Raw genomic sequence first — 23,420 nt, 5'->3', positions numbered from 1 at the left:
ATTAGCGTGTAAAATCAGGGGGGATACGGCATCAATATTGCAAGATTCAGAGAGAGAAGCAGAAAGAATAGCTAACTTCCATTTTAGACAATGGTCATTTAGCAATGAGAACTTAAGAGTTTTCTTCTTTAAAGATCAAGACTGTATTATTGTCCCTTCTTAAATAACTTTCACAACTGAAATCCAACACTTAACATTTCATATGAAATAATACATCAAATGCTTCGAATACACATCTGTCTATATACAATGCTGATGAAAGTTATCTATGTTTTAAAGTCTTTATCAAACATTTACCTTTTAGATTATACACCATTTTATTAGATTTGTGATTGTTTTCTTTGTTACATAATATAAGTAACTTATTTTAAAAAGAGTAATTCATGAAAAGAGTTCAAATGGAACAGTGATTAGAGTCAACAACTGTATATTTCTTTCGATAATTTTTTAAGATTGAATCATCTGAACTTGATGTCACATGATATCACTGAGGTTATAAAAGTATTTTTCTCCCTTCATAAGAAGGATTAAAATATTAAATTAAGTGAAACTTGCTTAAAAATCACTTAAAAATTTGATGGGATATTTCATGAGATATTAAAAATAAAATTATGTGCTTGTATAAAGAAAAATTTAAATCATACTATTAAAGTTGTATGTAACTAAAATATAGTATGAAAAGTAAACTGCCAAAAAAAAATCAATTCTTAACAGCTAAGGCAATTTTTAAGCCTTAACACTCTAAGATGAGTGTCAAACTCATAACCTTTATTTTTTAAATATCAAAGCATTTATAAAGTATATTCTGGTTACCTCAATAATCTGTTATGAAAATGTTCAACTTGCTAATACTTGACAGCTAAGTTGGCTGGTTGGTTAATACACAGATTCCTCAGTATTTAATGGCAACATATCAAACCTGAACACATACCTCATTGTGTATAGCAGAGTCCCATCATCCTGGATTCGAAGAAGCTTGTTTGGCATTGTCATATTATGTGCTACTGATTTTTTCCCGTTGTGGAAGAAGGTATCTGGTGTCCAGATTTTGCTGGCCATTAAATTGTTAAGTCGAAGGATGTTCATAGGACCTTTAAATTTTAACCGTTCATCTTTCCATTTTTGTCGAAAGAAAACATCTATTGTATATTCCTGAAATACAAAATAGAATTATTTTGAAAATAGTAAATGTTTTAAATACAAAGACACTATAAAATTTCAACAAAAGTAATAATATAAATAGTTTAAAAAGAGAGAAAGCTATTTTGAGAAGTGAATTTTGAAAGATCATTCCTTTATCTTATCAATAAATGTTGCCACTTACAATGGGATAAAGCATGTGTATTTGCACAATTAGCTACATATTATTATGAAAAGAAAATAATAAATTTACTTTCTCTGGTGTCTTTCAGTTGAACAAGGTCTTAGGCAAACTGCTTTACTACATTGTATAGTTTAGAACCACTCGGAAAGGGGGCATGCTTTGGCCGGGTCTGGGTGGATTGTCCCAAATCATTCATCTCAAGAATGAGTAAGGAGGCAAGCAGGCAGCCTGATTCTCAGTAGAAAAAAAAGAAGAAAGGAAAAGAAACAACTATTAAATACACACACTGTGGGATCTATATGACATCTCCTGTTGCCAAAGAAACTATAAAAAAAAATCTTATTGCTTTCTTAATCCTAAAAAAATGGTGAGATGTCATACTGTTAACAAGAATGTATTGGGGAAGATGATTTCAATAAAGTTTATTTAATGAAATTGTAATAAAATACTTTGAAAAGGTATTAGAATACTTAAAATATGAATATTTTGCAAACAAACACCCTCAGGTTAAAATGTACTTTTAAATATTCATACAGACCAGCTAGTGATCAATTCCCCTATTATCATCCTCCAATACGTTAAAAGTTGGTTTATTCAATCTCTCTGTCTCTCACCCTCTCTCTCTCTCTTTTCTCGTTCCCCACCTCCCCTCTTTTTTCATTTTCTCTCTGTCTTTCTTAGGATAAGAGGATGTATACATTTTAGATGAGATATACAATTCACAATTATGATCGATACTGACAACTTTTCAGTATTAAAAATTTTGGTCAGTGTATGTTTGTGCAGACATTTCCATGATAAATAACTAAAATGTTCATTTATGCACCTGAGATTGGAAATTCAGAAACTGTCCTTTGTGCATAAAGCCATAACCATCACATGTTTGAAAATAAACAACTTAGCAACTGGCAATTTCACTCAACTAAAATTATGTGTTTAAAAAAGGACATTAAAAAGGCCACATACTTATGACAATAACAAATCATTTATACAAACCTTACTCAAGTAAATGAAAGTAAAAGATTCCCAGGGATCGCTCAAAAGTTGAATGGATGAAGATAACAAGAAATGGCCACAGGTAATGACATATGGACAGGAAGTAAAGAGTGGCTCTGGGCTCCTAACCCTTAGAAGAAAATATCATCGTCTAATCCACCCTCACTCTCTGTGGTTTAGTCATTGTTTTTAAGTTCAATTCTATATAAGTGTAACTCAATTTTTAAAAAGAAGCTGGATTAAGAGATGAGTTTTTGCTATCTGACAAATTTTTATGCAAATGTTTCTTCCAACTGTGGTTCTCCCAAATCCAAGCCTGATGTGAACACATTGGACATTTGCTTGTTCAGGCACACTGAATATATTTTACAACTTTCTGTAAAACTTCAAATTCAATTTTTCCATTTCTATAAAATTATGAGATGTTTTATCTGTTTTCAAAAGCTCTTGCTATAGGAGCAAATATTTCATTGTGCATTATTTTACTTAGTCTTCAGAGACATAAGAGAGTGTAAAGAATACTACAAACACTTTGTAACCATCACCAGCAAGAATCACAAATATTATTGAAGCATTCTCTCCCTTGTGTATCCCTCCTCAATCACATTCCCCTACTCTATGAGGAAATAATCATCTTGAACTTGGTGTTTATCATTCCCATACATGGACTTATGTATTTACTATATAAATGTACGTGTTCTGTGTCACATTTTTAACATTTCTATAAATGAGATCATACTGTGTATACTTTTCTGACAGATTTTTTTTAGTTACATTGTTGAGATTTATTCATAGCAATATATCTAGTACTTTGGTTCATTTTCATTGCTACCTAGCATTACCTTGTAAGAATGTTTTACAGTATTCCTCCTTTTTCCATGTTCTTTAATATTTTTTCTATTTCCTTCGTCACTATTGTAAGCAATACTGTTATGAACATTATCAAACAATGCTTTAAGGTGTAAGAGTTACTTTAGACCAGAGGTCGGCAAACTATTTCCATCAGGGGCCAGTTAGTAAGTGTTCTAGGCTTTGCTGGCCATACGGTCAGTATCACAACTACTCAGCTCTTCTATTGTAGTCTGACACAGATAACATTTCAATGAGTCAGAGTGGCTATACTGCAATAAATCTGTGTTTACAAGGAAAGGCGGTCAACAGGATTTTGCCCGTGGATCATGGTATATCCATCACTGCTCTAGAGTAAATGGACAAGTGGGGATACAAAATTTATTATATGTGCAATCAATAACAAGATATTGTCAAAATGAAATTGTAAGAGGTGTATACATTGCAATAAATAACAAGATACTGTCAAATCTTCAAAAATAACAAGATATTGTCAAGTTGAAATCCTAAGAGATGTATACATTTATATCCCCACTAGGTTCTCTACAACTTGGTATAGACAGAATATTTCATTTTAACCATTATGGTTGGCGTGAAATGGTTCACAGTGCTGCCATTTGGCTTTTTCTATTAACTAGTAAAATTTAACACATTTTCATATGTTTATTAAATGCTCTACTTTTTTATGGATTGTTTGCTCATGTCATTTACTCAGTTTCCTTTTAGGTTGTCCTTTTCTTATTGAGTTATAGAAATTCTTCATATTTTCTATATACAAATATTTTAGAAAAATACAGAACTCACTAAGAATTATAATAAAGATCACAAAGGTATATAAAAGATCATAAATATACCCCTGTATGTTTCTCTTAAACATGTCAAGGTTCTGCTTTTAACATTTAGGTCCTGGAATTACTGTGTATCATATGAGACACAGATCCAAATTTTTTTTCAAATGGAAAACAACTTTCTGGTACCATTTATTGACTGGCTTATCCTTCCCCACAGCTCAGCAATGGCATTTCTTTCATGTATCTAGTGCTTATATAGGCAGGGATCTGTTTCTGTTTATATTTCAGTCGAAGACATTTTATACTTCCTATTACGGCTTTTTTTTTTCTTTATGTGGGAGATATTGTGAAGTATGTTTTTATGATTCCAAATATATCGGTTTCTTTTACTTATATTTTTGTCACTGATGTTTAATTTTACTGCTTTATGATAAGAGATTATGCTCTGAAGATAGCAATAATTTTCAATGTACTTAAAATAGCTTAAGAAAAATTTTTGTTGAACCTGACCATTTCCATCTTTTAATGGTAAGACAATTCAGTCCATTTGCATTTAATGTGATTACTAATATATTGGATATGTCCCCAGGCTATATTGTTTTTAGCAGTGACAAAATGATGAGGATAGATGGGATAACTTATTTAGATGTTTCATGATTAACTGATTAAAATAAATAAGAACTCTAGAAAATTATGGAAGAGGAATCATAAAAGAACACAGATACATGCACACATACACAATGAGTAGAGGGAGAGAAAAGTATCAAACTAAGAGAAAAGAAATTTTAAAAAGTATATAGAGATTAACAGTGTCAAATAGTGGTGAAAGATCTTGAACGCTTAGTGGAAAAAAAGAGTTCAGAAACCAAAATGCAATGGGTTGAGGAGTGAACAGAGCATACAAGTGGGAAAAAGTAAAGTATAAGGTACTCTTTGCCACTCCTGATTTTGTAAAAGCCATTAAGGGAAATCAGAGTTTAACCAGTAAAATCTAGAGACTAACTTATACCATTTAGCTATTGCCGTGTTAAAAGACACCTAAAATGCAGTAGTTTAAAATAGCAACCATTTATTATTAGCTCATAAGACTGAAGGTCAGCTGATCTCACCTGGGCTCAGTTGATCTCAGCTGTTCTTGTTCATGCATCTGTGGGTTAGGCGGCCATTGGCTGACCTGAGCTGTTATTGTGTAGAGACACTGGGGCAACTCAGCTCTGCTCCAAGTGTCTCTCATCCTACTCCAGGGACCACTGGTCTACCCTGCGCTTACATTTCTCATGATGATGGCAGAAGTACAAAAGAAGAACCCCCAATGCACAAGCCCATTTCAAGCCATTGCTTGTGTGATGTCTGTTAACAACCCATTGGCTAAAGAAAGTCACATAACTGAGTTGAGTGACAAATACTTTAGCAGGTCACCTCACTCTCAGTGGGAGGGCATGACGAAGTTAATGAAAAAACATGTTGATATTGAAAGGGGTGAAGAATGGGTGCCAGCATTGCAGCCTATCACACTAGCCCTCTGTGAGAGAAAAATAAAAGATTTTTGTGAATGAAATGAGATGTTTGAGAACATCTGAAACTTCATCATGGGACGCCAATGAAAGTTACATGGGTCTAATATTGGGGGGCAGGTTGGTTATAAGTTAGTAAGTATAACTGTAATCAACTGTATTGTACCTCAATTAAGTGTGGGCCCGTGAGCAGAAGCAAGATTATCAGATTAGAGCAGTAGCTTACAAAGTGGGGTATGTACGTCCATTTGGGTGTAGGAAGAAAATATTAGAATCTTTATGTTTATATAGAATTCTTATCTAAATATAAGAAGTAAATTAAGCTTTACTAATAATATATGGAATGATATTGGCACTCTCACTATGTCCATAAGTAGTAGATGATGGTCATGCATGAAAGGCATGCTATGGGAAGAGGAGAAGCCACAACAGGGAATGGTCAAGTGATGCTGAATTCATTTGCATTCAGTGTACTGTGATTTGTATTCAGGTGAATTTTCAAGTTATAATAACTAGTTTTGATTAAACTAACTCTAGTGAAAATAGCCAATTGGCTTAAAAATTATTGCTAAATGACACCATGGATCGAAGAAAACACTAATAATTACACAAGCACAAGTGAAAAATAAGAAAAGGGGATATCACTTCTATGCCTAATATGAGTTCTTCATTAGCCACATAAAGAATGATGAACTAATAAACTCTACAAAGAAATATGCAAAAGCAAATTCATAATTTTCAATAAGGCTACTTAAAATATGGGTTTATACCCACTACATTTAATGATGAGCTTCATCTGAAGCACGTGTTGTGCCGTGAAATACTGGTTAATGATAGCATAAGGACTATAAATAGTAAGTTGTTTTGAAAGTAAGTTGTAAATAGTAAGTTGTTTTGAAAACCAAATATCCAGAACATGAAGATGAACAGCTAAACTTGGTAGATGGGTTTTTTAAAAATTGGCATGATGGTTCAGTAATCCGTAGCCAATGATGCACTTCTTAAATTTGCATATCTTTTTCATTCATGGCAATTATTGAGACAAGTATTAAAATAATATAAATTTAGAATCAGACTTTTTTTTTTTTTTTTTTTTTTGGTACGCGGGCCTCTCACTGTTGTGGCCTCTCCCGTTGCGGAGCACAGGCTCCGGACATGCAGGCTCAGCGGCCATGGCTCATGGGCCCAGCCTCTCTGCGGTAGAATCAGACTTTTGACTGCTATATTATAAAATATTAAAGAAACATATTTAGAAATAATAAAGCACAATTTAAACATATTAAATGCTAAAATATTCTCAGGAATAGAAATCTTAAGTATGAGTAAAAATAAATCTATTTTAATAATGACACAATAATTATTCTTGAAAATAATATGTATTTTAACTTTATCTCATTCTAATTTCTGCTTTTGTGCTTCTCAGAATACCTCAATATATTAGTACAAAAGCATATAGATACAGACATATAGATACATAAACAAATAAATACAGCTGATTCACTAGTTTTTATGGTTTTGCTTTCAAGATTAAAATAACAGGGAAAGGAGACATTTCAATCAAATAATATTCATGTCATATCCGCTAAGTTACTACAGGATTTCCAGACAGATTATTTGCATGTGATTCTTTTAAATGCATATATAACACACATTCTCAGTACTTGAAAAGAATATTTTTGAAAGGTTTCTTAAAATAAAACTCAAGTCTGTCATGAGTATATACTAATATAGTAATTATTTGATTTGTGTGTTACAAGAAAATTGCCAGAAAGTACAAAACAATGCAACTTCTTCATACAAATAAGACCTAGTCCCTTGAACCAAGGTTCTAAAAGAAATAAATTATACCAAGATCAATTACAAAATCGCTCAGAGAATACACAAACAACTAAGGAGCACAATTAGAAAGAAACAAAAAAAATTCATAAGGACCTATCAGCATGCAGCTATCCTCTGGCCTGTGTATAGGACACATGAGGCTGTTAACTGAGACTGAAAAGTTGAAGAATCCGTACACTTCAAGATTTGAAAAACTCTTTATGGGAAATTTAATCCAACTTCTTCTTATAGATGGGATTATAGATAAATGTAGTGACTGCCCTGTTTCCAAGCTTGTAAGGGGCAGAACCCAGACAAGGATGTGATTTCCAGCCTAATGTCTTTACTACCACTAAGTGTTATTTCCATGAAATGTATTGCTAACAGGGAAATCACTCTCTATTGCACAGTTTATTGAATAAACATGATTTCAAGGACACATTAATTTAGTGAAGACAGCATATTTTTTAGTGCCTGGCTACATTAATTATGTCAGTGCTTGTAGCCAATTTCTGAAGAATTAGATCTACTCACTAAAACATAACCAAATTGCAGGACTGCTCTTGGAGTGATTTCTCATTTACTTTGATTTACTGAGTGTATTTTTTTTTAATTTTTAATTTAATTTAATTTAATTTTGGCTGTGCTGTGCAGCCTGTGGGATCTTAGTTCCCCGACCAGGGATTGAACCAGAGCCCTCAGCAGTGAAAGCACAGAGCCCTCACCACTGGATTGCCAGGGAATTCCCTCCTGAGTGTATTTTAAAGTACCAGAATTTATTTCATTATACCCTTTTGCTATTAAAGGTTAGTCTCTGAGTAAGTTCCTATCAGTGTGTTTCTTCAATAACAAAGAAAAATGTGGTTTATGAAGCATGTATGTAGCACCTGAAGAAATAACACCCTGAGACTATACAAGAATGGGTAAGATCTAACACTTTCAGTTGGTACTCAAAGGGGTGTGAACCAGGAATTTAGCCCAGTATTAGCATTGCAAAAATTGCAAAAAATGAAAAGCTTAAGAACAGATCAGCAAAAAAAAAAAAAAAAAAAAGAACAGATCAGCAGTGTCAGTAAACCCAATTAGTGCAGTTCATAAAATCTTATTATGCAAAGACGCTCACACAGACTGCAGACCACCACAGCTACTGCATGTTCCTGACTATTGTGCAGGCGAGATGCCTGGGCTTTCTCTTTGGAACTAGATGCCTGGCAGGTTTACAAACAAATTAGAAACTGATACTAAAGGTTCAGATTCTAACAGTAAATTATTAAAATATATCTAATCAAAATACTTAAGATGATTAATAGAATATGTTAATTGCAATTCACTTTGATACAATTTATTATTTAAAATTCATAATAACCTTATTAAATATAGAGAACTATTCCCATTTCACATATTCATTAAAAAAAAGAGGGCTTCCCTGGTGGCGGAGTGGTTGAGGGTCCGCCTGCCGATGCAGGGGATACGGGTTCGTGCCCCGGTCCGGGAAGATCCCACATGCCGCGAAGCAGCTGGGCCCGTGAGCCATGGCCGCTGAGCCTGTGCGTCCGGAGCCTGTGCTCCGCAGCGGGAGAGGCCGCAGCAGTGAGAGGCCCGCGTACCGCAAAAAAAAATAAAAGAGAGAAAGCCAAAATTTGAACTCAAACCTTATGTTTCCCAACATCATGTTCTTTCACTGTACCATATGTAAAAACAATCCTTGGAGGTGGGACATTAAAGGGAAATTTCCTTCTTTATAGACTAAAAAATAGACACTAGTCATGTATTATGGAAAGTTGCAGGCTGAGACTGAAGTTTTGGAATCTCTGTCAAAGTCTTCTTTCCACATTTAAAACTGACTCAAACACAAGATTGAAGGATAACAGCAATAATAATAAGTTGAGTAATGTGAAATAGATATTAAGTGCATTCAATCTTAAGTCAGATAGAATAGGGTACTGGACCTTTAGCAGGTCACTTAATCTCTCTTTATTTCAGCTGACATATCTGTAAAATGGTGATAATTATACAACTTACTTCCTTTAAGGATGAAGTGGTATAATACATGTAAAGTTCTTAGAAACAATTTGGACATCAAAGAAGGTAGCCTGGTATGAATCACCCTCAAAGTGTCCTTCTCCCCCCATTCCCCATACTCAAGAAGGTGGCCTGGCAAGAGAGGGACACCCAGAAACAAAAGGGCACAAAGTAAAGTGCCAGGGGCAGGAGCTAAGTAGGATGCCACAAGAGGTCCATGAAAGAATAAGCCAGCTGTGCGTCTGGTGTTTTGGATAATAAAGAGGTCTTTAAGAAGAAATCACAAGTGTGCCCCATGAGAGGTTCTGTATTTATCTACCGGCCATTCAAATGTCATTGATTGCCAGGAGAGAACCACCAACAGAATAAGCTAAGTAAAAAGGAATTTCCCCCCCTTTTTATAATCTCCCTTTATCTTGCTTCAACTCTGGAAGACCCAGAAAGAGGAGAAGAAGCATAGATCATGGCCTCTCACCAACTGTGCACCCCTTACCTGTGACCACGGCTAAGAAAAGGAGAGAAGCTCTAAATGGCATACGAGATTGAAGTTAAAATTGGACTGGACTGGGCTCTTTGATGTGTGAAAGTGAACAGAAAGCTACAAGATGCACCCCAGATATTGCCATGATATGGCAAAAGAAGATCCAAAGAGTGAAGTGCTGCTGAGTTTGATCAGTTGAGTTTCTAAAGCCTTGGAATGAAGCCCAAATGCTTTCTCACAGCCTCCAAAGCCCTGCAATGACCCCTCCCTCCCTTACTTCTCTAGTCTCATGCTTAGCAATTCTCCATGTATGTTGCCTATAGCAATAGTGATACTGCAGGGCCTCTGACGTGTCATGCTTCACCTTACTACCCAAACTCATTGATCTCCCTTGCAGTCTCTCTTCCCTGTCAACCCCTACATTTGGCAACTTTTACTCCACATTGAGAACAAGTACAAAGACCACCTTCTTCAATGTATCAACAGTATCTATCTGCCCAGAACATAGGAAAGAAGCAATAATTAGTCCATGAATAAACAAATGAGAGGAGCCACTGGAAATTAAATAGAGTAACAAGGATTCTGGGCCATAACAGCTCAAATGGTGCACAAGGAGAAAGGCATCAGCAGAGGCAGACGGTAGAAAAGCTCTCAGATATCTTATCTCAGTCCCCTGCATGCAATACCCTAATCCTTAAATTCACAAGTGTGAAGTGTGTATGTTTATGTGTGTGTGCGTCTGTGTAACTATATTAAACTAATCACAGTAGGCTTTTATATGATATTTACTTTTTAAAATATATTGACACATATTAAAAAGTCAGGCTATAATAAGATCTATGGTAACAGAAATCTATGTTTTAAGTTTTATTTGGAGATGCCTTTATGGTGTTTTGGGGCATTTGGCTACAATGATCTGATCTGATTCATGATCTGATTCTAAGTTATTTTCTAGCTTCATCTGATTCATGATCTGATTCTAAGTTATTTTCTAGCTTCATCTCCCCCAAAACCTCTAAGAGTATTCTGGGCTGCAGTCACACTGAACTTTTACATTTTACTAAATTCAACAAGCTCTTTCACTTTGTGCTAAAACACTTTTCCCATTACATAGCCAGCCAGTCCTTGTTTGTCCTCCACTATCTTCTTTTCCTAGAAACCTTCTCAGATATAGATATCCTCTACCCACATGTCCTCTGCCACCATATTAATCCATAAATACTTCAATAAAAACATGACCACACTGTTTTAAAGTGGATTTTTTTTTTTTATCTTAGCTGTTCCCCACTACACTGTGAACAACATGAGGGCAGCAACTGGGTTATACTTAAGTATTTCAGCTCCTAACACTGTGACAGACAGAGTATGTACTTAGCAAATCTGGTTGAAAAGAACAAACACAACGCATGCCTTCTAGTAGCTCAGACGGCAGTAAAGAAGAAAAACACGTTCAGATTTTTATAATCTAGCGTGCAAAGTCATAAAAACATGTGGTGGAGCACAGGTACAAGAAGGACTGACTCTACTTGGAGTAGCCTAGAAAAACATCAGGGAAGATGAAATGGAGCTTGGCTTTGAATAAATGAAAGCTCTCCAGTTGGCCAAGGAGGAGGGTAGGCATAACAAGAACAGGCAAAAACATCTGCAAGGCCAGAGAGTTGTTAAAGATGATGGCAGGTTCCCAGAACAGTGAGAAGTTCAACGCAATCTTTAAAAATAAAAGCCTGTCTGATAGTTATAATGCCTTGCAGCTACTGCCCCCCGCCTTGCCTTCTCTCCCCGACCACGCTGCTTAAAAATGTTGCCTCCACTCTTTCTCCATTTCCTCACCTCCCACATGCCTCAGCCCACTGCAATCTGGTTGCTTTTACCACGATCAACAAATATCTCCTTGTTCTAATCTAATGACACATTTAAATCCTTTTCTTGGCTTTACCATAATATATGACACCATTGTTTTCTCCCTACTTTTGTAATGCTCTCCTGCGTTGGCACTAAAACCACAGTCTCCTGGTGTTGTAGTTAACTCTCGGGAAAATGCTCATCATGGGACCTGAGACCTCCTGTGTCTGACAATAATCTACACGTAATGGTATCTCCTGGAGAATGTATGGGAGTAACACCGGTGGTTGGTTTCTATTATTCCTCCTCAAGACATACAAGTTCTGCATAGTTTTCCCCAAAAGACGGTCCCACCCTTGTAACCTGGGGAAAGAACTTGCAACTTCTGCAATTTTTATTTTAAAAAATCACTTCATGTTCAGAAATCCTAGCTGTTTTTTATTTAGTTTTTACAAAAGAATGGAGGAGTGGTAAGGAATGCCCTCCCCTGAGGCAGCCAAGTGAGCTATGACTAGATATATGTAATTCCTACAAGCCTCCCTCCTGCAGAAAGGTAATGGATCGAGTCAAACTAGTTCAACTACCTTTATCTGCACTCTTTTATGGAACTATTACCCCACTCCCTGGGTGAGATTTCACTGTGGGCAAAACCTATGGGTTCATCCCATTACTAAATGAATCATACTTCCTTCAGGATACAGAATCCTACCTGGACAGAGGGCCATAAATTATACAGACACCTGACTACTGAACATTGTTGCATCTGATAAGGAGGGAAAGGCAGTGATCTCTGATGTTTGTTCTTAAGGATCAGAGCACAGTCTAGTCAGAGAAGAGAATGCACCTCCATTTGGACAGACATCCATGGTTGCTCCTTCTCAGATTCCTCTGCAATCTTTTTTATCCTCTTCTAGTCTAGAGCTTCTGTCAGGGTATGATTACCATCTCATCCTAATCTCTTTCCTTGCACAAGTTCATGTATGCCTTCAACTACCATCAGATTGCTCCCAAGCCATCTGCACTCTAAGTTCTCTTGAGCTCCAGGTCTATTCCTGCTACCTAGACATCTCCAATTAAATCTCTCACAAAGACCCCCAACTCAATACATCCAAAATGTAAATACTCATCCCCTAGACACCAAAACAAAAGCAAACAAAACTTTTCTTCCTGTGTTCCATATCCCAGTGAATGGTACCACCATCCACCCAATGCCCCCAAGCCTTCATCCTATACATCTCCTTCAACCTCTACTTCCAACAGATCACAAAGGCTTATCATTTCTGTCACATCTCTTAAATCTTTTCAGTTCTTTCTTTCAGGGCAGTAGTCCCTCTACCCTGACCCAGTCTACAATCATTTCTTAGCTGGCATATATCAGCTTTCAAACAATTTTTTCCTTTCCTTGTCCTCTAATACAAATTGTTGGATTGCAGAAAATCTGACTCTTCACATTCCTTCTGTATTACCCCAGTCCTCCACCCATCCTATGATGGTTTTTGGCTGCCCTCAGCATAAAGTCAAATACCTCAACCCTGTTAAAAGGCAGACTGTCATGCCCCACAACAAGCAATTATGATTCCACAGATCGTAGAAGGAACCTAGAAAACCACTTTTTAAATAAATACTCCAACTGATCCCAACACAAGTGTCTATGATTCTCATTTTGAGGAACATTATTAAAAATTCTAGGAGGGTGCTGAAAAATATTGGTTGAATATTAGCTAAGTCTAATTCCTATCCTTCCAAAATATCAATAACTGTCCAGTAATCAACTTCTACATTCTGACTTGAAAGTGAGGAAACATTAACAGATGGCAACTTCTGATAAGTGTTGACAGCTTAAACCCAGTGTTAATTTTTGGCCAAATATCAAGATCTAATAATTCTCTAAAGCTCTCTATGATGTTAACTACTGAACTACATAATATCCCAATAGCTTCTGGGGTTTCTAAGAGTTAATGCACTCTGTGTTTTCATAAGATAGACAAGTACTAACTAAGGGGATTGATATGATCAATAAACCAAGGTCACCACTTACCTGGCTGCCTGTTTCTTAATAGCCTAATGGTAAACTCTAGATCAGAAATCTTGAGATGACTTCAAAGTGTTCATCATTCAAGATCTAACCCTAACACTTAGCAGTGCAAGAGGTAACCATTTGGGCTGAGTTCTTAGTCTAGGTTTCAGTGCAATAGTTGGTGGCTATACCACTTATATCTGAAGAATATGCTCACACAGTGAAAATGCTTACCAGAATGGGAAAAGACCCCCTATATAGACCAAATAAAAAAGTAAAAACTACACACAGAAGAGCTATAAATTGCTTAAATGTGCAGTCAGCTACTACCAACTTTGTCAATTAGCTGCTAGTACATCCCCAAGTTTACCTTCTTACTCATGAATTTTTTTAAATCTTGAAATTAAAAAAAAAAATTTTACTTAATTGCTTAAAAAATTTTTTAAAAAACTGTACTTAATTTGGCTGTAATTACAATCTTTAATTATAATTTAGATCTGCAACTTTCTTTGGACAATTTCACTAGATAATGATTCTGAGACAGCAGTGTGTGTGTGTGTGTGTGTGTGTGTGTGTGTTTGCTCTTTTGCTTCTTAATTCTTTTTGCTAGGCTGCTTTTTCCTCTCAGGCTAATGTCATAGCAAATCTACATCACTGACCTGCACAGGAGGACTTAGGAGTTTAAGTCTTGCTACTGAGTATGCACACTGCATAGAAATAAGGGTATTAGCTAAGCTACCAAAAGTGAAATTAAATTTATTCTTTACTGTTTTCCCATTAACGAATTTCTTCTGTAAGACATGAATTAGATATCTTCATATCCACTTTTATGTATAGGTAATAATAATGTGGGTATCTTGTACCTCTGCGTCATACTAAATTTCTTTCTCTTTCGAGTCGCACGTATAAGTTTCATTTCTTGACCTGGCCATCCATACTAACATATATCAAACTCGTCCTCATTATTAGTTTTGCTTTCCAACAAAAGTAATATCAAGATTGGAAATCACTCCATGTGAGCACCGTGAGATCCAAGTCATTTCTCTTCACAAAATGTATACATGTTTTTAAATTGAGCTCTGTCTTCCCTGATATATTTATAATATGAGTAAGTGTGTGTGTTTGTGTGTGTCTGTGTTACATGTGTAAATGAATTACTCAGCTTTCATTTTCTCCTCTAGATTTGGACACGTATCAAACAGCAGCTGTTGCATGGTCAAACTACCTCTTGACTCTCCCTCAAAATCCTCCTCATATCACACATTATTATGTACACCTATTATTAGTGAATTGCCTCTCAGCTCCAAGTCCACCCTCCTTTCCCCTTCTTTGTGACACAGGAGAAGGGCTCTGTAAACAGTGCTCCTTCACCAGTTCACACAATATTAGGCTTTGCCATTAGAAGGTGCTGGAGGGATACTGCCATGTCATAGCAAGGGAAGAGGGCTTTTCTTTCTGGTTCTCTTCCTGGTTCAGGCGCACTGTCATTCTCTGACACAGCTTCAAAGGACTGCCGAGCTGTTAGTTGTCAGCCAGCAGGCAGGCTATTCCTCTGACCAGCTTCAGCATGTACCCTCATATGTTTCTTCACCAGCAGGAGGTGCATACTCCTCTAACCACAAAGTCCTCTCCAGTGAGCTTTAAGTCTTGGCCTTAGGGGAAGGACTCCTTTACGAGTCCTGAGTTCCTTCCTTGTTCATGATGCTTCACCCCAGAAGCAGATGCTGCCCTCTGCATCTGCTAAATCTATATTGCTTAGAGTCTTCTTTTACATTTTTATTTAACCATCTTGTACTAATCTATAATTCATTCTATGAGATTTTCCCTGTTCTGATTACCATTATGGATCCTTTCCTCTAACTGGACTCTGATGATAGAGTAAGTAACCCAGTTAGTGGTCTTGCAACTAATTAGACTCCCCCCAACCCAACTATTGGTAAGACTGAGTAAACAAGGTGCATAAAGATGAAACAAAGTAGAAAATTTGACATGACCAAAGACAATTATATAGGACTATGTTAGGCTAGGTGATTCAAAGAAAATGTGTATTAGGAAAAAACGTCTAGGGCCTTCAAGCGTCTCAAGAGCCTAAGAGATGTTAAATATGTATTTCATTTTAGGGAATTTCTCAGTATACAAGTGCATGTGCTCACATACATACACACACATAATCCAAAATACATAAAGAAAACTAAAAAAATAGAAATAAGTGATTTTTAAATATTTAAATGTTGTCAAACACAATTCTACTCAAGTTAATTCAACCTATATGGCTTGGAATATGAGTGCATTTTCATATTTAATCTAATGTCTGGTAGTGTCCCCCAAAATAAGAAAGCCTAACTTGAGCCTGTTAAAATTTCTTTAAATTCTTGGGCTAAAGTCACTGAAGACACCAACATTCTGAATTCAGTTCACAGATGAGTTTAAATTTGCTCTATTGCCAACGACTATACGCCTAACATGAGCTCCCACCTTTTTATTTTTATATATTTATTTTTGCATATAGCTTATTAATATTTATTTCAAATTTATTTCAAAATGACAGCAGCAGACAGGACACACAACTGCTAGACACATTATTACCTGATCATGACTGCTTCACTCAGACACGGTCCTGTCCCAGTTCTGGGACTTGTTGTCCTTAACCTTGAGTGTTCAGCTTCACACATCAGCATTCCCTGCTCTGGGCTGCAACTTGACATCCGTGGATTCCTTATGCTAAGCTTTAATTCTTGCAGGAGAATTATAATGATTTTTCCCATTTTCTTATTTGATTTTTCCCAGAATTTAGGATTTGTAAAAATATATAAATTTCCCATCAAATGCCTGGAAGAAATTCCTACATGGAAACACTAACTAAACGATCACAGTTTCTTTTTATTTTCCTTTTTTTTAAAAAAAATTCAGCTTTATTGAAGTATAATTGACGAAAAAATTTAAGGTATTTGAAACAATCATAGTGGTGATTTGATATACATAGTGAAAGGATTCCCTCTGTCTAGTTAATTAACATATCGCCTCATATCTATTTATTTATTATTTTGTTTGTTTTTAGCAAGAACATTTAAGTTCTACTCTCTTAGTGAATTTCAATTATACAATACAGGGTTATCAACTATAGTCACCATGCCTTACATTAGATCCTCAGACCTTATTCACCTTGTAGCTGAAAGTTTATACCCTTTCACTGACCTTTCCCTATTTTCCCCACCCTTCAGCAGCTGGCAACCACTTATCTAACATCTCTTTATGACTTTTTTATTCCACATGTCAGTGATACAATGCAATATTTGTCTGGTTTATTCACTTAACATAATACCCTTGAGGTCCATCCATGTTGTCAAAAATGCCGGGATTTCACTCTTTCTCATGTGATATATATATATATCACATCATATTTCCATATCTTGGCATTGTGGAAAATGGTGACTAAAAAAAGGAGTGCAGGGAATTTCCTGGCGGTCCAGTGGTTAGGACTCGGTGCTTTCACTTCATGGGTCCAGGTTCAGTCTCTTGTGTGGGGGAACTAAAGATCCCACAAGCTATGCAGCACAGCCAAAAACAAAAAAAAAAAACAGTAGTGCAGATTTCTCTTGGGGATCCTATTTTCATTTTGAATATATATACCAGAAGTGGATTACTGAATAATATGATAGTTCTATTTTTAATTTTTTAAGAAACCTCCATACTGTTTTCTATACTGATTACACCAATTTACATGGCTGCTAACTGCACAAAGGTCCCCTTTTCTCCACATCATTGACAACATTTATCTCTTGCCTTTTTTTAAAACTATTTTTATTGAGGTGTAGTTGATGTACAATATTATATATTTCAGGTACACAACATACTGATTCACAGTTTTAAAGGTATACTCCATTTATAGTTATTATAAAATATTGGCTATAATCCCTGTGATGTGCTCTACAATATATCCTTGTAGTTTATTTATTTTACACATAGTAGTTTGTACTTCTTAATCTTGTACCACTATCTTGCCCCTCCTCCCTTCCCTCTCCCCACCAGTAACAACTAGTTTGTTCGCTCTGTCTCTGAGTCTGTTTCTTTTTTGTTATATTCACTAGTTTATTTTATTTTCTAGATTTCACATATAAGTGGATAAGTGATATCATATAGAATATCTTGTCTTTTTGTTGATAGCCATTCTAACAGGTGTGAGGAGAGATCTCATTGTGATTTTGATTTACTTTTCTGTTATGATTTTTGATGTTGAGTATATTTTCATGTACCTCTTGGTCATTTGTATGTTTTCTTTCAAGAAATGTCTATTCAGTTTTTATTCCTTATTTAAATTGGATTGTGGTTTTTGTTTTTTTTTTAATATTGAGTTGTACCAGTTCTTTATATATTTTGGTTGCTATCCCCTTATCAGATACATAATTTGCAAATATTTTTTTCCCATTCTGTAGATTGCCTTTTCATTTTATTGATGGTTTTTTGCTGTGCAGAAGCTTTCAGTTTGATATAGTCAGTCCTACTGGTTTATTTTTGCTTTTGGTGTCAAATTTTAAAAAATCATCGCCAAGACCAATGTCAAAGAGCTTACTCCCTATATTTTCTTCTATGAGTTTTATGGTTTCAAGTGTTACATTCAAGTCTTTAATCCATTTTGAGTTGAAGCTACCAGCTTTCTAAATTTTTCAGTGATCCCAAAGAATGGTCAGAACAAAGAAGAGGAGGATTAGTTTAATCCATTATCACCAGTGGAAAAAAGTCTCTTCATATATTTTGTCAAAAATATAACTGTTTGTCTAAAACCCTCAAATAACAAACAATTGCATGTCTAGAAAAAGCATATATGAAGGTTTGTTTACTTCTGATTTTTTCAGGTAAAAGAACTCACTCTGCAAAATGAACAAACAAAAAAACTTTAGCATAGTAACTGTTAGTATTAATATTCACTACACAAAATCTAAAACATTGAAAACTTTGATATTTTGGGTTCCTATATCATTTGCCTTTCTGTTTTGGCTGGTGATAAAACACCATAGCTTACCATATAAGAACCATAATTTATATAATATTCTGCTAATTTTTCAATGTAGTGCTAGACAAAATTCTGACTCTCTGCACTTGACTCCACATAGAGGTTAGGTGCTCATTCTCATGGTCTCTAAGATAGAGAGCATTTATTAAGACAAGCTTCACAGAAATATTATCTTTACTGCCAACCAATAATGTTTGGGATACACACTCTTACTAAAAATATGTATCTGTGATCTTTTCAAGTTTGTGTACACTGAAATTAACCTATGGAAAGAGGAGGATTAATATTTCACGTCATGATATAGGATACTGCAAGGGAGGAGGAGAGTTATGTTGAAAAGTGGGATTTTTCCTGTTGTTGCAGAATTGTAGCTAATGCCTGAAGTTGGGGAACAAAAGCACTTAAATCTTCACATTCTAATTTGAAAGAACTTCAAAGATCAGCAGTGTTTGGTATCAACCACCTCCCCAACATTGGGGGTCATCACCCCTCTTCCACTTTACATCTTCAGCCATCCAAGTTAATGTAAAAAAGAACTATGAGGCCAGAGAAATGGCTCTGGGTGGAAGAAAAACTGATTTTTTAGTGATAAAAGCAGCATATCTGCTCCCTAAAGGAAAGGTAGGGAGGTCCCAATAAAATGGATAATTATGGGAATGTAAATTGGTACAGCCACTAATGAAAACAGCATGGAGGTTCTTCAAAAAACTAAAAATAGAGTTGCCATATGATACAGCCATCCCATTCCTGGGTGTATAACTGGAAAAAACAAAAACTCTAATTTTAAAAGACACATGCACTCCAGTGTTCATAGTAGCATTATTTAGAATAGCCAAGACATGGAAACAACTCAAGTGCCTGTCAATAGAAAATTGTCTTAAGAAGATGTGGTATATAAGTATATGATGGAATATTACTCAGCTGTGAAAAAGAATAAAATATTGCCATTTACAGCAACATGGATGGACCTAGAGAATTTTATACTTAGTGAAGTAACTGAAACAGAGAAAAACAAATAATGTATGATATTACTTACATATGGAATCTAAAAAATAATACAAATGAATCTATATACAAAACAGATATAGACTCACAGACATAGAAAACAAACTTAAGGTCACCAAAGGCGGGGGGGGGGGGGGCAGGGGAGGAGAGGTAAATTAGGAATATGGGATTAACAGATACAAACTACTATACATAAAATAGATAAGCTATAAAGATTTACTGTATAGTACAGGGAACAGTATTCAATATCTTGTAATAACCTATGATGGAAAATAATCTGAAAACAAAATAACTGAATCACTATGCTGTACACTTGAAACTAATACAATATTATAAATCAACTATACTTCAATAAAAAATAATTGGCTAATATTGTTAATGAGCCTCTGCAAAAAAGGAAAACCTTTAGTTTTGTGTGTTTATCCAGGTGGAAAACCTGCACACTTATCCTTCCCCTTGGGGTATCAGATAAAGGGAAGAAATTGGGAAGAGATGACATGATGGAGAAAGGCCAGGCAAAGCAGGGACAAGGGCATCTCCTCTAATTCTCATTCCCTGACCATAAGGAAGGTGGATGAAAAATAATCTTTACAAAAAAACTTCTATAATAGAGCACTGTAGATAGCAGTAGAAGTGGAAGATGGATTACTAAAATTCTTATGCTTAACCAAGGATTTATCAATGATGTATCTAGTCCACTGATTTCTAACCCAACAGACTAATTTCCGTCTTCTACTGATCTCATTTTAAAGAAAAATAAAGACCAGTTCCATAGAATTCAAGAATGTTAAGATTCTAGTTTTCTTTAGATTAATTTATATGTATGAATGTATGTAGTGTATTTATGTAACTAGGATGACAAGAAATCCACCTTACTCAATGTTAATAGAAGGTTTCCATTTGTAACACCGACTGTAACCACAACCTGTAAGAAGCAGTTATCTATGAAACTGCCCCAGACGTATGGAAGTCAAGTAGGGGCCTTAATTGTACAAAGTGGTTTGGGCTTCCCTGGTGGCGCAGTGATTGAGAGTCCGCCTGGCAATGCAGGGGACACGGGTTCGTGCCCCGGTCCAGGAGAAACCCACATGCCACGGAGCGGCTGGGCCCATGAGCCATGGCCACTGAACCTGCGCGTCCTGGAGCCTGTGCTCCGCAACAGGAGAGGCCACAACGGTGAGAGGCCCGCGTACCGGGTTCTCAGTAATATCATTATTTTTATTTAAACAATTGTTTGCCACACTGCAGCTGGGTAGAAAATTTTGAAGATAATATAAAATATGAAGGGTTAATCTGAACACTCAAGTTAGAATGGTGCACACAGATATAAGCAGATTAACAGCCTTAACTCTCCATGTATTTGGGCAGACTAAATAGGCATGAGACAGATCCAGAATCTATAACACTAAAAATACGTGTTTATTCTAAATTACCCCCCAAACTTCCCATTATATGAAGTAAAAATACTGTTTAATGAAAAACTCACCATATCTGTATCTGAGACGGGGCCAAAACTGGTCACATAGATGTTAGTGAAGACTTCAGTAATACTGTCTGGTGTAAGAAAAAGAGATTGAATATAGACATTATATAATGAGAACCACAGGAGAGAGAAGGGGTCAAGTACATGGCATGGTTAGAAAGTTCTGTGATATTTGGGAATATTTCGGTTTTGCTTTCTTTTCAACGTTCACAACCAACAAAAATAGCTGTATTACTTAATTACTTCATAGGGTGTAACAATCCTAAATGCTTAGAAGGATTATGACATTCTTATTTGGAAACTATACCTGACTAGAGCATTTTGTTTTCCGCACACTGCTCAGAATGAATAGTTTCTCAGAAACTATCTTAAATGTACCACCAGTATGGAAAATAAAGTACAGTTGGTATGGTTACTGTTTGATACAGTCCTGTAATTGACCATTAAACCAAATATTTCAAGTGGTATTTCATGCTGGTAGAGATTTAGTTTGTAAATTAGTGTATCTTCTCAATAAAGCACAAACACATTGTTAATCATTATAAATAAACATAATTCATATTTTATAAAAAGTTTTATCATTCAGTAACATAAAAATAAAAGCAAATAACATTCATTAATCACAAGGATTACTTCCAAACAAACTTGCCTTTACATGTATCTAAGAATGCCTAAACCGCAAAGATTAAATCGAATTAGATTTGAAATTTATGTAACTTATAAAGTGTAGCACAATTAACTGGATTGCTTTATTAACCAGGTGATTTAGATCTTTGATTTTAAATAAGCCAAATGGCAATGGGGGGAAAGCTCAAAGGAAAAATTTAAAACTAAAACCCTTTCAGTGTTCTTATAAGAAAAAAGTACATCATTAATTTCTACCATCATGAACTTAATGCCTTAACTGCTAAGTGTCAAATGTGTAATTCTACACAAACAATATCATGCAATATTTTAATATTTTACTGAACATTAATTCACAACCATGAAAGAGACAGTAAACTGAGTCTGGAATATTGTACCCACTAAAGCAAAAATAAAAAGCAAAAGGATTTTGAAATAACAGAGTAGACTGAATGCTTACTCTTAAAAGGACTTGAAATGTAATAATCTTCATGAGAAATCTATGAGATAGATTCTCTGTTATCATCCCAATATATGTGTACACTGATGTACGGAATGTTAAGGAAGTGTGTCCCGTGACCCACACTCTGTTGGGTGGATAGAGCCAGGTTTTAGGAACTAAGCACTCTGGCTCCTGAGCCCCCAGGGTAAACAAAGCACTGCACCACAGTCAAGAATAAATTTAAAAGTATTTTCTTATCAACTACATATTTCTATTTACCACAATACTCTGTGCCAAAAGCACACTTACGGTGTCCCAAATAAATATATTCCTTCAACATTGTTATTTTATATACTATTTTATTCCAGAAAAACGTTATTCGTGAAATTTTGTTGTAAAATTCATTTGAAACTCATTTCTAAAGTTAATTCTCAGCTGCCACCTGCCCCCAAACACTTGCACAGGGTCTACTTCATAGCTATACAATTTGTGCAGTCACATAGGTCCCTGTGCTCAGAAAAGTCCCATGCCTGGTCTAATGTTCTGTTTTTGCTTCCTTGAAATTCTTCATTATGTTTTGCATAAAGGGCCGTGCATTTTCATCCTGGACTGGGCCTCACAAATTATGTAGCTGGTCCTGGATTATATATGATTTTTTCCTCTTACTCATACAAAATCAATCGTGCTCTCACATTTATTCAATAAACAATTGAATAAAACGTTAGTCACTATAGATATTGGTTTAAAATGTTCCAAGAGAGAGAAATTAAAATGTTATGGTAGTCTTCACCCAAATAGAGGCAAATGGAATTTATTCTCCTTAATCTGGAGTTGTAAAGTTAGAAAAGAGAGTTGATAAAAATACATGAATATATTCATGCTAAGGACATGAAGAATATCCACTTACACACCAAATGGCAAGTAAAGAGTAAAGGAGAATGTGATCATCCTAGTGGCTGCCATGAGGTGCCAACTAAGAATCTAAAGGGAGAAAAATAAAATTACCCTCAAAGCTCTAAACAGTAAGAGCAACACCTCAAGACAGAACAGAGATAGGCAAAGTTATCTTAAAGAAAATAATTTCAAAGTTTAAGGACGTCATAAACACAGTTAAAGAATGTATGCATTTCAAGGAATATTCTCCTGCTATGCATGTTCAGAAAAAGTAGAGGAAAATAAAGTGTCCCTGAAGCTAGAGATT

At 35.5% G+C, this 23,420-nt stretch overlaps 1 protein-coding gene across 2 annotated transcripts in view; it reads right to left on the bottom strand.

The window, feature by feature from the left end:
• Positions 1 to 23,420, bottom strand: part of GABRA2 (gamma-aminobutyric acid type A receptor subunit alpha2) — a 121,727-nt gene that overhangs the window by 50,373 nt on the left and 47,934 nt on the right. For both annotated transcript variants that reach the window (XM_027104069.1, XM_027104070.1), the window contains 2 exons: positions 21,157 to 21,224; positions 932 to 1,152 (listed from right to left, as the gene is read on the bottom strand). In XM_027104069.1, the coding sequence (XP_026959870.1) occupies positions 932 to 1,152; positions 21,157 to 21,224 (289 nt within the window). The remainder of the gene's footprint in view (positions 1 to 931; positions 1,153 to 21,156; positions 21,225 to 23,420) is intronic.

This window comes from Aethalodelphis obliquidens, unplaced genomic scaffold (assembly GCF_003676395.1).
Source record: "Aethalodelphis obliquidens isolate GAN/ISIS:26980383/991018 unplaced genomic scaffold, ASM367639v1 scaffold6, whole genome shotgun sequence".
In the NCBI taxonomy this organism is placed as follows: Eukaryota; Metazoa; Chordata; class Mammalia; order Artiodactyla; family Delphinidae; genus Aethalodelphis; species Aethalodelphis obliquidens.
The sequence above is the reverse complement of the archived record's forward strand: the minus strand, read 5'-3'. Positions and strand labels throughout refer to the sequence as shown.